This window comes from Nestor notabilis, unplaced genomic scaffold (genome assembly GCF_000696875.1).
Source record: "Nestor notabilis isolate BGI_N333 unplaced genomic scaffold, ASM69687v1 scaffold14761, whole genome shotgun sequence".
NCBI lineage: Eukaryota > Metazoa > Chordata > Aves > Psittaciformes > Psittacidae > Nestor > Nestor notabilis.
This window is the reverse complement of record NW_009913533.1, coordinates 64,868-78,473: the sequence shown is the minus strand read 5'-3', so window position 1 is coordinate 78,473 and position 13,606 is coordinate 64,868. Positions and strand designations below refer to the sequence as shown.

The following is a 13,606-nucleotide window of genomic DNA, read 5'->3' as shown; positions in this document are numbered from 1 at the left end:
TGTGTGTTTCTCCTTCTGAATAGATCTGTGTTGATGAATCTGTGATGAGAAAACAGCCTCAGGTACCACAGAACAACCATTCTTCTTTTCTGCAGTTTTCTCTCTGTGTGTCTGATTACAACGTTACGGTATATCCTAATCGTTAGTTTTTGCATTATCTGGTGTAATAACTTTATTTAAAAATAACAACAAGAAGGAAAATAAATACTTTTTTCTTTTTTGAATCTAGATGAAGAAAATAGTTTACATGTTGTGGTAAATTGTGGGGAAGCACTACTGAAAAATAATACTTACTGGCCCCTGGTTAGTGATTTTATAAACATACTTTCACACCAAAGTGTGGCAAAGAAATTTTTGGAAGATCATGGTCTTCTGGTAACATGGATGAATTTTGTATCATTCTTTCAAGGTATGTGACTTTTATAATCAGTACTAATACAAGTATCTTAAGACAGCTTAACGTACACAGTAGCAAAATCCTTACAATGACCTGTATGTAAATATTTAAGTCATTAGTATTCTCATGAGTCTCTTTTCCTGGAAGGGATCAGTAAATTCTAGAAAGCAGGTATATCGGAAGATAATCTAATGGATGTTTGTCTTGTGTGGACTAGTTGAAGAGCAATTGCAACACACTTGACTGAGATGCATGGTGCCAGAATTCTCAGGTTGTATTTAAAGGACAAATTGTAACTTGTGGTAGAAGTGTTTTACTGGTGAAGTTCTAAATTTAAATATTTGGTAAATTAATCTGTGCATGTTAATGTCACCTGAAAAGCAAAGACTGCAGTTACTAGCCAACTGAGAGCTATTTCTCTTTTCTGCTCTATTTCTGTTCAAACTTCAATGCTTGTTTTCATACTTTATTCTACTCCTAGATAGGATAGATTGTTACACTTTGTGGGGTTTTTTTGTCTTATTATATGTGTGAATGCATAATACTGAAGATACTGCATTCCACTTAGCTCTAGTTAAATATTTTGGTTGTGTAACTCTGCTTAAATCTTTGAAGGTATGAATTTAAATAAACGAGAATTAAATGAGCATGTGGAGTTTGAATCACAGACATACTATGCTGCGTTTGCTGCTGAGCTGGAAGCCTGTGCCCAGCCTATGTGGGGTCTTCTGTCACACTGCAAAGTTAGGGTAAGACTAACATTTCTCTGTCATTATTCTTAGTTTTATTCATGACATACTCTAGGGTTGTCAAACCTGAAAGGTCTGTCTGTTTTATGTTTGGAAGAACTTGGGTTTTTGCTGTCTTTTTCTACCAAATATATAAAACTGTGGTCGACTGGGATTCTGTGTACAGTGACTATAGAATTCATGAGTGTACCTGATTTATTGTCTCCAGCACTGGGACTACAAGGTCAGGATGTGTACAGTCATTCCATATGACTGTATATATGGAATAATGTGATGAATGTCTCTTGAGTCATTCTGTGTTTGTTTAGTGGGAAAGCAGATATATATGTCATCCTAATGCGATTATAACGTTGATTGTGTCTGCAAATGGATGCTTCATTATGGTGGGCGATGCAGTCTTTATGAGTTTGTGGTGTTTTACTAACAACCTGAGATGAAAGCCTCTTAGATTCTCACATCTCATGGTCTCCTAACTAGAGCAAAGAGTTGTTACTATTTGCTAGACTGTAAATTATATTAAGTTATAGTAAAAATCCATGACCTTACAGGAATACTTAACATGTGAAAAAACTTGGTTATTTTTTATGAAATCAATACTTACCTTTTGAAATTAGCTTTTTAAGATTCGTAATAGCATCCACGAGACTGTAATACCTGAATTGAACTGTGCACTGAAAAAATGTGTGTGAGCATGCCATGCAATTTTAAAGCAGTTTAGATCAGGAAGTTGCAAAAGCCTTTCCATGATTTAAGTTATGCTGACACATTATGAATATAACCATTTAAGAGTCTAAATTATCTTCTGAAAACTGAATTACAACTTTAGCTTTTTGAAGCATTCCTTCTTTTTAGTTTAGGATTGGGAGGGTCTGCCATTTGTTTAAGGCCCATGTGATTCCTTGCTTCACTTGTCGGCTTGTCGGTTGTGTTTTCACCCCCATGTTTGAACCCTTTGGTTGTTCTCAGTAAAATGGAAAGTGTTTTAGAAATTTCATAGTTTAATGTACTTATTTAGTGAAACCTGATGGGTGGGAAGAGATTCCAGTTTGCGTCCCACAGGAAAGTGGAGCCTGGCCGCTACAGAGGGTGGAGCAGCAGGATGGGAGTGTGGCTGTTTTATTTCCTGATGCGAAAGGTGTCAGAGCCAGTCAGCACTTGCACAGCTCCTGGCTGGCTAAAGCACTGCTGGCTTTTGCTTGAGAAATGTGTCATACATAGTGTGAAGGCAGGTCTGGAGTCTTGTGTTTATGGGGAGGGGAAGCTTAAAGGAAAAGTCCACTAAGAAGTCAGGCTTTGTAAGTTCTGCTGCTCACAGAGCAACTTGGTTTAGCTCCCACACCGCCTTCACTTCTTCACATCACTGCTTTGCTCCTGGAGGACAATGTATAGTTCTAGTATTGAAATATGATTTAATCTGAAATATATTACAGTTTTTAGGGCATTGTTAGAGAGTTCTATCATACAATCATTTTTAGTAGAAAAACAGTGGTGCTTAAAACGGTTTTGGCTTATATAGTACACTGGTTTCTCTTACTTCAGGAAACACAGGAATACACACGAAATGTTGTCAGATACTGCCTTGAAGCGCTTCAAGACTGGTTTGATGCTATCAACTTTGTAGATGAGGTAAATATCCCTAGTGAATTTAAGTGAAATACTGTGAAAATCTGATTAAACTTCAAAGGTGATACACTCCCTCCCTTCCTCCCCCCACCTACCCCCCCTCCCCCAATTAAATCATAGTTCTAGGTAGTGAATAAAAAAGGACTGCCATGCTGTAATTAGAGTTTGTAGTTAAGAGTTGCAATGTTATGTCCTAGGATTTTTTCTTGTAGATTCTTGGTGATTTAGATTTGCTGGTGCAAGCTTAAGTAGTGAGTCTTAAAAGCATTGTCATTCATGTGCTACTGTTCTGGTGAATGAGCTGAAGCAATAGCAAAACAAAGTCCTCTTCTGATATGGTAGTGGGAAGCAATTTTGCCACTTTAACAAGGGATACTTAATCAGAGCAGTGTTGTTACCTACTGGGGATTTAGTAAGCGATTAACTACAGTTGTCTGACTGAGGAAATTTATGAATCATTGGTAAGTGCAGGGAATGAACTAATATTAAGTTACTGAAAACAGTCCATCAAATGTAGATGTGTGAGGTACTGTTCTTGGTGGTTGTGAAAAAGACACTTGCAGGTTTGTGATTTTTTTTTTTTTTTTTTTTTCTTAATATATGATATTGAAATATTTTTATTTTACTTTCAGCCAGCTCCTAACCAAGTTACCTTTCATTTGCCATTGCACCGTTACTTTGCCATGTTTTTAAGTAAGGTAAGCACATGTTTTAGTCATGCAAAAGGTTGGAAATTCCCCGTTGAGTGTGATTGTTCAGTACAGTGTATGCTTGCTTTTGTTTTTAGGCTGTCAAATGCCAAGAACTAGATCTGGATACAATCTTGCCAGATCAGGAGATGCTGATGAAACTGATGATTCACCCACTTCAGATTCAGGTACAGGCAGACTTCTGACTTTGCAGATGTAGAGATATACAACAAAAAATAATTGCTGTCTGATTCTTTTAATCCCAGTCACTTAAACATATTTATAAGTATTTAACAGGGGTGAGTATGTCTTAATTGGGGAATATCAAAATAAGCAATATGTGACAGTAACAGCTAGAATAAACCGAATAGTTAGGATAATTTTTTTTTTCTATTTCCAAAATTAAATATGTGGCATTAATTATCATACTCTGACAAGTATAATGATAATATGCACTATAGCACTTCCAAAAGTTTAGGGAGAACCAACCCTTTGAAAACATGGAATTACATGTTCATGGAATAGCTACCAAAGGAGTGCAAGTTAAGAAACCTGAAGCTGAAAATTTCCTATTTTAAATTGAGAATGAGTTCAGGAAAAGATGCACGCTACCACTTCTTTTTAATTTTCAATTTGTATTTATTTGTATGTATGTAGTAACCGAGCAGTATTTGTAATCACTGCTTTTATTTCTAACTTTTTTTAACCATGATGCCTTCATTTTTGGAGTACTTGTAAAGATTTTAATAAATGCATAAATCACTTCATTGGCTTTGGTAACTTTTGTAGTCTGAAATATGCTTTTATATGAAAGTATAGTATGTGTTTCATAAACTTGCAGTGGTTCCTTTTCATCCCTTGCTCTCCAGAAGTATGCTAGTATTAAAAAAGGTGTAGTGTGTATGTATCAATATGTGCAATGATATATTGATGATTTGATAATGTTGAACTGAATAGCTGAATATCTCTGAAAGGTTTGTAACTTCTTATTTTATCTTCCCTGAACAGGCAAGTCTTTCTGAAATTCACAGCAATATGTGGGTTAGAAATGGTCTACAAATTAAAGGGCAGGCCATGACTTACGTGCAGTCTCATTTCTGCAATTCGATGATTGATCCTGACATTTATCTGCTGCAAGTAAGTTACGTTTTCTGAGAAGCCAAGCCAGTGCTTGTTTACAAACAAACTACTGAATCAAATGGATTTATTCTCTTTCTACAGGTCTGTGCCTCTAGGCTGGACCCAGATTATTTTATTTCATCTGTTTTTGAAAGGTAGGGTTAAAAGATGAATGTTCCTGTTCAGTGTTGTGTGAGCTGTTGGCTAATATATGCCATGTGAGAGAAAAGTTGGTGATGCACATCTTCACTGGTACAGCTCTGCCTAGCCAAAACTAACACTTAAGGGCTCTACCAAAAGAGGAACCTCAAGGTATATCCTTGTTTTTATACGGGATTGGCTTTTGATTCTGGATAAAACCCGGGTTTGAGAACAGATTTATTTGTATTAGCTTTTATATATTCATAAATGTAAGGTGTTTTCATGTGGAATAAATGTCACTATGGCACATTCCATAGTTAAACAAAAAAATCCAAATTTAAAAATAAGAGGGTTTTCATGTATGTTTATATTATGTATTGCGTTATGCATTTCATTTTGTATTAATTACGGGTTGTTGAATGAATGGTATCCTGAGTTTATTGGAACATTTCACTCTGGTGTTTTAATGTTGGAGAATGACCTATCTGACTTCACTGTTTGCTACGTAGATTTAAGGTGGTAGATCTATTAACGATGGCATCGCAGCATCAAAATACAGTTCTTGATTCAGAGCACGAAAGGTCCATGTTGGAAGGAGCCTTAACATTTTTGGTCCTTTTATTAAGTCTTCGTTTGCACTTAGGTAAGAATTGCTGCTTTAGGAATACTTGTATGTAAATAACATGGCTGTTTATTTATATTCAACATTTAGTAGCTACCATGAAGCTGATTAATCATATAGTAACTTAAAGCATATGATACTTGGTTTCATTTTTGCCAGTTACTGAATTACTGTGAGGGTGGTGAGACACTGGCACAGGTTGCCCAGAGAAGCTGTGGCTGCCTCATCCCTGGCAGTGTTCAGGGCCACATTTGAGCAACCTGGGTTAGTGGCAAGTGCTGCTGCCCATGGCAGGGAGGTTGGAACTAGATGAGCTTTAAGGTCCCTTCTAACCCAAACCATTCCATGTCAATACATAGAAATGCAGGGATAAAAAACCGACTTGAATAGAAGTGAGTGATTTATGTATGTGATCACACGAAGATTCTGTATCCTTTGCAGAAAGACAGCAGGTTTACTTTGTGCCTGTCTTTTCTGACTGTGGTTTAATTAATGTTTGTATCAAGTTTAACTTGCATTTAATGATAAACGTCTGCTGAATGTGTGTTTTTTTTAAATCACACTATTTTTATGGCTTTTAAAATTTTATCCTTCTAGGAATGACAGATGATGAGATCCTCAGAGCAGAGATGGTTGCCCAACTCTGTATGAATGACAGAACACACAGCTCATTATTGGATCTTATATCCTTGGCATATATTAATTAATGTGCACGTATGAGAATGACAGGTACTTGGATAGTAGTAGGATTTTGGAGCTTGTGAATAACATGTTTTCAGATTATGTAATTACAAAAGATTGTGTAAAGGTGTGTTTGCATATACTTACCAGCAAAGGCATTTGTTCTAACTTTGATTTTTCTTGCAAAATATGCAGTAGGTTGTAATAGTTGTAATATTGATCCAAAACGCTGAACTGCTGTTCTTATTTTTATTATTTTTATTATTTTTTAAACACTCCAAAAGTCTTTAAGTGTGAGGTGAAAAGTCTGTTTTCCAATGGCATTTCTTAAAGTTTAGGCAAGCATCACCTTTATCTGGATTTGAGCCTTTGATTATTGCTACTTTTATGCCAGTATAGAAAGCAGCCACTCTGTGCTATATTGGCATTTGCTGTCAATAGCTAAAAATGCAAATAATAGCAATTCTGAATGCTGCTTTGAAATTGGAGGGAAACAAATATGTCATGGGGGAAAGCATCTTAATTGAAGAATAGCAAAATCTAGAAAGTCTTTCTGCACAGTGAAATACGGTTCATGTTCCTGAAAAGTTGTTTACAAATACTCAGGTCTTAACTGCTATCAGTGTATTAGACTGTGTAGGCAAATTAAATGGCTTGTGCTGATTGCCCAAAAGAGCTTGCAGTCATGGATAGGCAGAGCAAAAATACTAGGAATTTATAAAGATGGGAAAGAACATTGAGAGTTACGAATATGTGATAACAATTATTATTATGATACCACTTAGTAACTCAATCACTTAAGTATGTAAAATAAGCAGATCACTTAAAGTGGTTCACTTAACTATGTAAAATAAGTGAATGATTTATACAAGTTTCCTCATTTGTAATTGCTGCTTGTGATTTGGGGTAATACCAGTAGGTCACTTGAGTGTTGCTACAGAAAACGAGAAATAGCCAATCCAAAATGGAGAATTACTTACTGTGTTTGTGGATCCCAAACTATTTATTGCACTTGGCTGTAAATGTGAAATATTGCTATGAAGAGAGCCAAAGTGTTAGTAAATAAAGACAAGTACAAAAACTTTATATATACTAGAGATAGTAGTTTTTATTTCTCATTTAATACATACCTTTTTAGCCAAGCATGTAGCAATTGGCTTGCTTTAAAAAGTTTAGTGTTTAAAACTAGGCTTTGATTCACTTCAGTAGTAGTTATTGTTCCATAGCAGCTGGAGCATACAGACCTCTTGTGGTAAACACAGAGCACTGCCGAAACCTAGCCTCTGAAATGAGTGACTGAAATTGTCAAGAGGAGAGAAAAGCTGTGTACTGCAACTAAGTTAACTTTCCTTTCCTTAACACAAACGTTACATTCCAGAAAACCCCAATCCTAAAAGTGGTATTATTCCAGGAAGCTTAAGCTTTGAATCGGTCTTGTCAGCAGTTGCTGATTTTAAAGCTCCTGTTTTTGAACCTGGAGGTTCCATGCAACAAGGAATGTATACACCTAAAGGTACAGTAATCAGTGTCCTCTTGTAAAATACTCAGTGGTAAGATGCTTAACCAGAGGTTACTTTTTTAGGAAAACAAAGAAACAAGTAAAAAAGCCTAACCAACCGATAAAACCCCTGCCTTACCCTCCTCACAGAAACCCTAAACCCACCACCAAAACTCCACAAAACTTGTTTGACTTTTTCATGATTGTCTATCTCTTCTGTTCAAGAGCACTGCTAACAACTGTTAGTAGTTTTTAGTAATTCCATGTCGATCTAGTGAAAATGAGCTGCTCATATTATTTGGGTATCCTTAGAAAGCACGGGGAAAATTGGAGATCTGAAAAATTGTTATTTGTATTTCACTGATATGCATATGTAATTACTCATGGGATTTAAAAAAGTCTGATTTACATTCTTTAGAGTCTACAGCTGTTTGCACTAGTGAGGTGTCAGTTGCACAGATCCTGTGTTTGAACTTTCCACATTTTCATTATTAAAGTTACCATGATATGTAATTAATTCTTTTTATATTGCTTAAATATCTTAATATCCTGTAACATTTTTCCTAGTCAATAGTGAGGGTCTAGAACACAGTTCTGGCTGGACTGGTTACAGAATATTGTTGTGTAATTCTACTGTGCATACAGTGAAAAAATGACAAGTTTCTTCCCCCAACCAACTCGTCATCTAAATTGAACTCAACACAGTATTGGTATATCAAAGGAGAGTTAAAAATTAGCAACTCAGTGTTCCATTACTGTTTCCTGTCACTGAGCAGATAAGCCTGTAGGAATTTGAAATGCTCCATGTGCTCTGGTTATGCTTCAGCTCATGGCAAAGCTGAACAGGGATTAACTCCTTCCTCCCCTGCATGCCTCCTTTGAGAACTAGCAGGGTTGGGTCTGACAATTTTGAAACCATCTGGTTTGTAGGCTGTGTTCTTTTGTGGATTTTGTTGTTGTTAGTACAGTATTAGTTCTCAAATTAACTTGTTCGCTAGTCTTTGTAATGGGAAATAGATGAGTCAGTGAAGCTCTCACTTTGTATACAAATTAACCACCAGTGAGGTAATTTTGTGAAACCACAGTTTTGGGAATTAATTTGTTCTGGTTCCTTGATGTGTAATTAGGCAGCTTAACACCTATATATTTAAAAGAAGTTGATTTTAATGTCATGTAAACTGTGTTGCCTTATGTTGTGTCTTGGTTTTTTGAGCTTGTGACATGCTGATCTTTTTCATAACACAGAGTGAAGGGAAAAAAAAGAGATGGATTTTTAACTATAGAACTTTAGGGAACATTATAGTTGGGTTTGGTTGGTTGGGTTTGGGTTTTGTTTTGTTTTTATTTTTGTATTTGGGTTCTTTTAACATATTTTAAATCTAGAGTGGATTGTTTATCTTAAAGTGTTTTTTTTAAGTATCTCATCTACCGCAGTGAATACTGAAGTAACTTGTAACATGTAGAATCTCTTTTTCTTAAATAATAATAAAAAACTGAAAGAGCTTCTGCAGAAATAAAAGCCAGTGTGGTTTTCCTGTGTATTACAGCCTTTTAAGTGTTACAATCTTTGTAAGACTATATAGGTTCTCAAAAAGAATGGTGATACTCCAGTTGCTTTTAAGAATTGTAGTTTATGGCCAGTCACTGTTTAAGCAAGTCACATTGAGATCCATTTCCCCTAATCTCTGGCTTCCTTAAATTTAGGGGAAAAATCTACTTTATGATCACTGAAGTCCCAGGTTCTCCTTCTATTAACCATCAGTTTAAAAAGCAGGACATAGTTCTTCCTGTTCTCTGTGGATTTGTGTGCTGAAGAAACGTGTGTGCATTTCTAATATTCTGTATATGGTCACTTAGTCCTTTTCCCTAGCTGTGCATTAGCAGCCCAAACAAGCTCGGTCTGTGTTTCAGACCGCAGCAGTACGCTACGTGCAGAAAAAAAATGCACTTTTTGCAAGCTAAGTTTGATCCTATTTCGTACATAGTGGAAACTATGCTAAGTGTTTTCTTTCAGCACCATATGAGTTTACCTGTAGAACTGTTAACAATAGGAGGGCTTAATAGGAGGATAGACTGCTTGTCTTCCCGCCTGGGGGAATTTAATCTCAAAAGCTGGTAAAGCTGCTTACTTTTGCCTGTGAGAACTTTTAAAGAATGTTGTAAACGCTTGTTTTGTGTTATGCCTGCTGGTGGAGCTAAAATTCTGTATCTACTGGGGTTCTTCTTCCGTTGATGGGATCATTGAATCTTGCCTTCAGTTGCTGTGCTACCAGAGCTAAGGACTTTGAAGCAATTAATAGAATGAACATCTTCGTTTGGCTTTAGTTTGGAAACTTAGGGGTTTTTTATTAAATAACTTGTAAATAAAAAAAGAAAAAATCAGTTAAATGGGATATCTTTATAGTCTGTTTGGACTTTTCTGTTTGTGATTGCTCTGAAAAGCCACTCTGCGTGTTACTTTAGAGCTACCAAATTAACCAGAGATAATGAATGCCAAATAATGCCAAAATAATGCATAGGTTTTAGCTATAAAACAAAGGCATGTTTGTAAATGATTGATCATAACTGCTTTTGGAGAGGAAGGTTGGCCATTTTCAAGAGTGAACAGAGAATTGTGTTGTAGTCTTTTGGTTCACTGCATGTAATAGTTAAATATCACCTGCATGCTAACTGCTCTGCACTCTTTACTTCCGGTTTTCAAGAGGGCTTATGCTTATCAAGTACCAAATGAAAAATGTTGTAAGCCTTTTCTTTCTTGTACTTGAAAATTAAAAAGAGCAAAACAAGATGCATACAGAAAAGGTGGTTTTGGGACTGTCTTTGTATACTTACAATTGGATAAATACACTTACTTAATTTTAAAATTTAATTTAAAATTTATTTTTTAAAAATTTCCTCAGCATATGTAGCAGCTATTTTATCAGAAATGTTATTTTTCTTTTTATGTTTTATCCCACGTTGTAAATTATTGCATAACAGAAAAGAAAAAATAAAAGAAAATAAAGCTTGTTAATAGGAAAGATCTATTGCCTTAATAGAATGTTAATTTTTGTGTTTTGGAGATAATAAAAATTTCACCAAAAATACTGTCCTGTCCTGACGAGTACTAGTAATTATTAGTACAGTAAGTATTATTAACTAGAATTAGTAAAATTAGCGTACTTCAAAAATTACTATATAATAGAAAATTACATCATTAAAGCTAGTTAAGAAGAGAATCTAGAATAAGTTGTAAGGTCTTTAAAGAGAATTTTGACATGTAACTTCTTTCAAACAACAGCTGAAGTTTGGGATAAGGAATTTGACCCCGTCATGGTGATACTTCGAACAGTTTACCGTCGAGATGTGCAGTCTGCAATGGACAGATACACAGCATTGTAAGTTGGGTTGTTTTTAGAAATCTAACATCCTCTTGTTGCTCATTGCACAATAATTATTTTGTTTTCATTGTCTGATAATGCTAATCTTGCACCAATGTTTTGAGGCCTCAGATTTGTCCTTGAGTAAATAGTTTATAAATTTAGCAGCAGTATCAGGGCTTTGGTTAGCTTAGTCTGTTACTCTTCTATAAATATTTAGAAATACATAAGAAGTGCCACAGACTAAGTAGTGAATGTCATCACAGATGAGATACTTAACCAAAAGTTAATGTTTAAAAATCAGTTAAAATTACTTAAAGAAAGCAGCCTTATCTGTTTTTATTTATTTTAGGTACATGAAGCGCAGTATTACAGTGGTCTGTGTTTTGAAATAATACTGAAGACAATGTGGGGGTTTTCTGTGTATTCTCCCATGGCAGAAACCATACATGAATTAAATACTGATTTAAATACAGGAAAAAACATTTGTGGGAATCTCTTAAGTTCTAAGAAGCAAGATTAGTTGGTCTTAAGTCTGTTCCTTAGCATTCCATCCCTTACAGTTTCTTATCCTTGCAAATTTTGATTTCAGGTAATTTAATTTGGTTGGTTTTCTTTTTCTTTTTTTTCCCCCCACACTTTGGGAGTAAAAACCAAGGTTAAAAAACCCTTATAATAAACTTAGTGAAATAATTCTCCGCCCCTGTGCTCATTTCGTCAAGTCAAAGGGTCATCATAAATGTACACTGTAAGTAATTTTGAATGGAGTAATATTCTATTAAGTAACTGCATTATCTACTCCACTGGATTTCAGCTCCTTATTAGAAATTTGGGTCTATGTTAATACTTAATTTTTTAAGTTCACAGATATAGTACCACTGGTACTGTCAGCTAGAGCTAATGTTAAAGCTGGAGAGGGACTTTTTACAAGGGCATGTAGTTACAGGACAAGGGGGAATGGCTTTGAACTAGAAGAGGGTAAATTTAGGTTAGATGTAAGGAAGAAACTCGTCTCTGTGGGGGTCGTGAGACACTGGCACAGGGTGCCCAGCGAAGCTGTGGCTGCCTCATCCCTGGGAGTGTTGAAGGCCAGGTTGGATGAGCATTTGAGCAACCTGGTTTAGTGGAAGGTGTCCCTGCCCGTGACAAGGAGGATGGAACTAGATGAGCCCTAAGGTCCCTTCCAAACCACTTTGTATTCTATGATTTCCATGTCTAGCGTTTCCTGGTGTTGTCATTCCTACAGATGGGAGATTTCTATGTTGGGTGTCTGACTAACGTGGATTTGGGTGAAGTGAAAAGTTTTCCATCTCTTTGATGAACCTCTTAGGATGAAAATTGAATTCTTTAAATTCATAGCTTAATTTAATAGCAGTAATTGAAAATTCATTTTATAAATAAAGGTCACTTACATCAGTGGTAATCCACACAAAAATAAGAATGGATTCAGTTTTTGGAATGCTGCTTGAATAAATACCTTAGAAATGCTGATCAATTCTACAGTTAGTCTAAACAAAAAGAATGCAGGATAGTTATCTTTACCAGTGGCAGTTGTCTACATTATGGTAGTGTTTAACATAGTCTCATTTCTTCCAACAGTTTAAAGCAAAGTGGTAAATTCCCTGGGAACCCATGGCCTCCTTATAAGAAGAGAACACCACTGCATCCAAGTTACAAAGGCCTCATAAAGCTTTTGCACTGTAAAACTCTGCACATTGTGCTGTTCACACTTCTTTATAAGGTACAGTCATAATTCTCATTAAGTCCAGTATCTTATTTCTGTTTTTTCAGAACAGTTCTTAGAAACATGGTATTTGAATAGATCATTTAGAATAGTCAAGTTCAAATTGATACAATGTTTTTTTGTTTGGTTGGTTTGTTTTGTTTTCGAAGCATAGTATGATGATGTTTTTTGACCAGTGTCATAATTTCACGAATGATTATTTCATATATACATACACTAGGTCAGGTACGTGAGTGGATTAGCAGTACTACTCTGTGGAACGCTGTGTTAACCATCAGAGTTGCCATTCGAATTGTTGCTTCTTGGTAGTTCAAGGGACCATGATGGTGTTAGAAGTGTTCCTTTGACTCCCACTGCCGTGTTGTAAGGCGTCAGCAGCCTCTTTAAATATATGCAGCCTTGATTGCTTTAGGTCCTCGGTGGCAAATATGCCTCATAACTGCAGTTGGTTCTAACATCACTTCCCAGATACAGTTCTGGATTTTGATAATGTTGTAGGACTTGTTTTTATGGACTAATTGATGCCTTTAAATTGTGTTTGTTTTGTCTTTGGCAGTTGGCTGCCCTTTTTAAGAGAAGGGCATCCTTTTTGAAGAGTACATTAATCAGAAAATGGGTCTTTGAATCTGCCTTTCTGTTTGGAAAATGCTTTCAAAGCATTGTGCTGCAGAGGCAGATGAGGACCTGTAAGAAGTGGTTTGATTGAGTAGTACTTTTCTTGGGCAGACTTCCCTTTCATGCTGTCTTAAGTGCTCCCAGCTCCCCTAAAGCTCGTTTTGTATCACTGTTAAACTTCAGTTGAATAGAAAATATCTGTTGCTAAGTATGGTAATAATGTGGTATTTATAAATAGCTGTGCTTATTCCCATGAGTTGTTACAGCTGACTTCTTTCTCCAATGAAGGATCTTGTAAATTGTCAGTATACCATTAAGATGAATGAAGACTTAAGATTTTACCTGAATTCATTCAATAGATTTCACCTT

General features: G+C 35.8%; 1 protein-coding gene across 1 annotated transcript in view; it reads left to right on the top strand.

The window, feature by feature from the left end:
- UBR3 (ubiquitin protein ligase E3 component n-recognin 3 (putative)) overlaps window positions 1–13,606 on the top strand; it is a 96,657-nt gene that overhangs the window by 21,842 nt on the left and 61,209 nt on the right. The window contains exons 8-19 of the mRNA XM_010023248.1: window positions 230–409; window positions 1,013–1,146; window positions 2,686–2,772; window positions 3,402–3,467; window positions 3,557–3,646; window positions 4,467–4,595; window positions 4,680–4,732; window positions 5,228–5,361; window positions 5,938–6,023; window positions 7,393–7,534; window positions 10,800–10,896; window positions 12,478–12,619. Coding sequence (XP_010021550.1) covers window positions 230–409; window positions 1,013–1,146; window positions 2,686–2,772; window positions 3,402–3,467; window positions 3,557–3,646; window positions 4,467–4,595; window positions 4,680–4,732; window positions 5,228–5,361; window positions 5,938–6,023; window positions 7,393–7,534; window positions 10,800–10,896; window positions 12,478–12,619 — 1,340 coding nt within the window. The remainder of the gene's footprint in view (window positions 1–229; window positions 410–1,012; window positions 1,147–2,685; window positions 2,773–3,401; window positions 3,468–3,556; window positions 3,647–4,466; window positions 4,596–4,679; window positions 4,733–5,227; window positions 5,362–5,937; window positions 6,024–7,392; window positions 7,535–10,799; window positions 10,897–12,477; window positions 12,620–13,606) is intronic.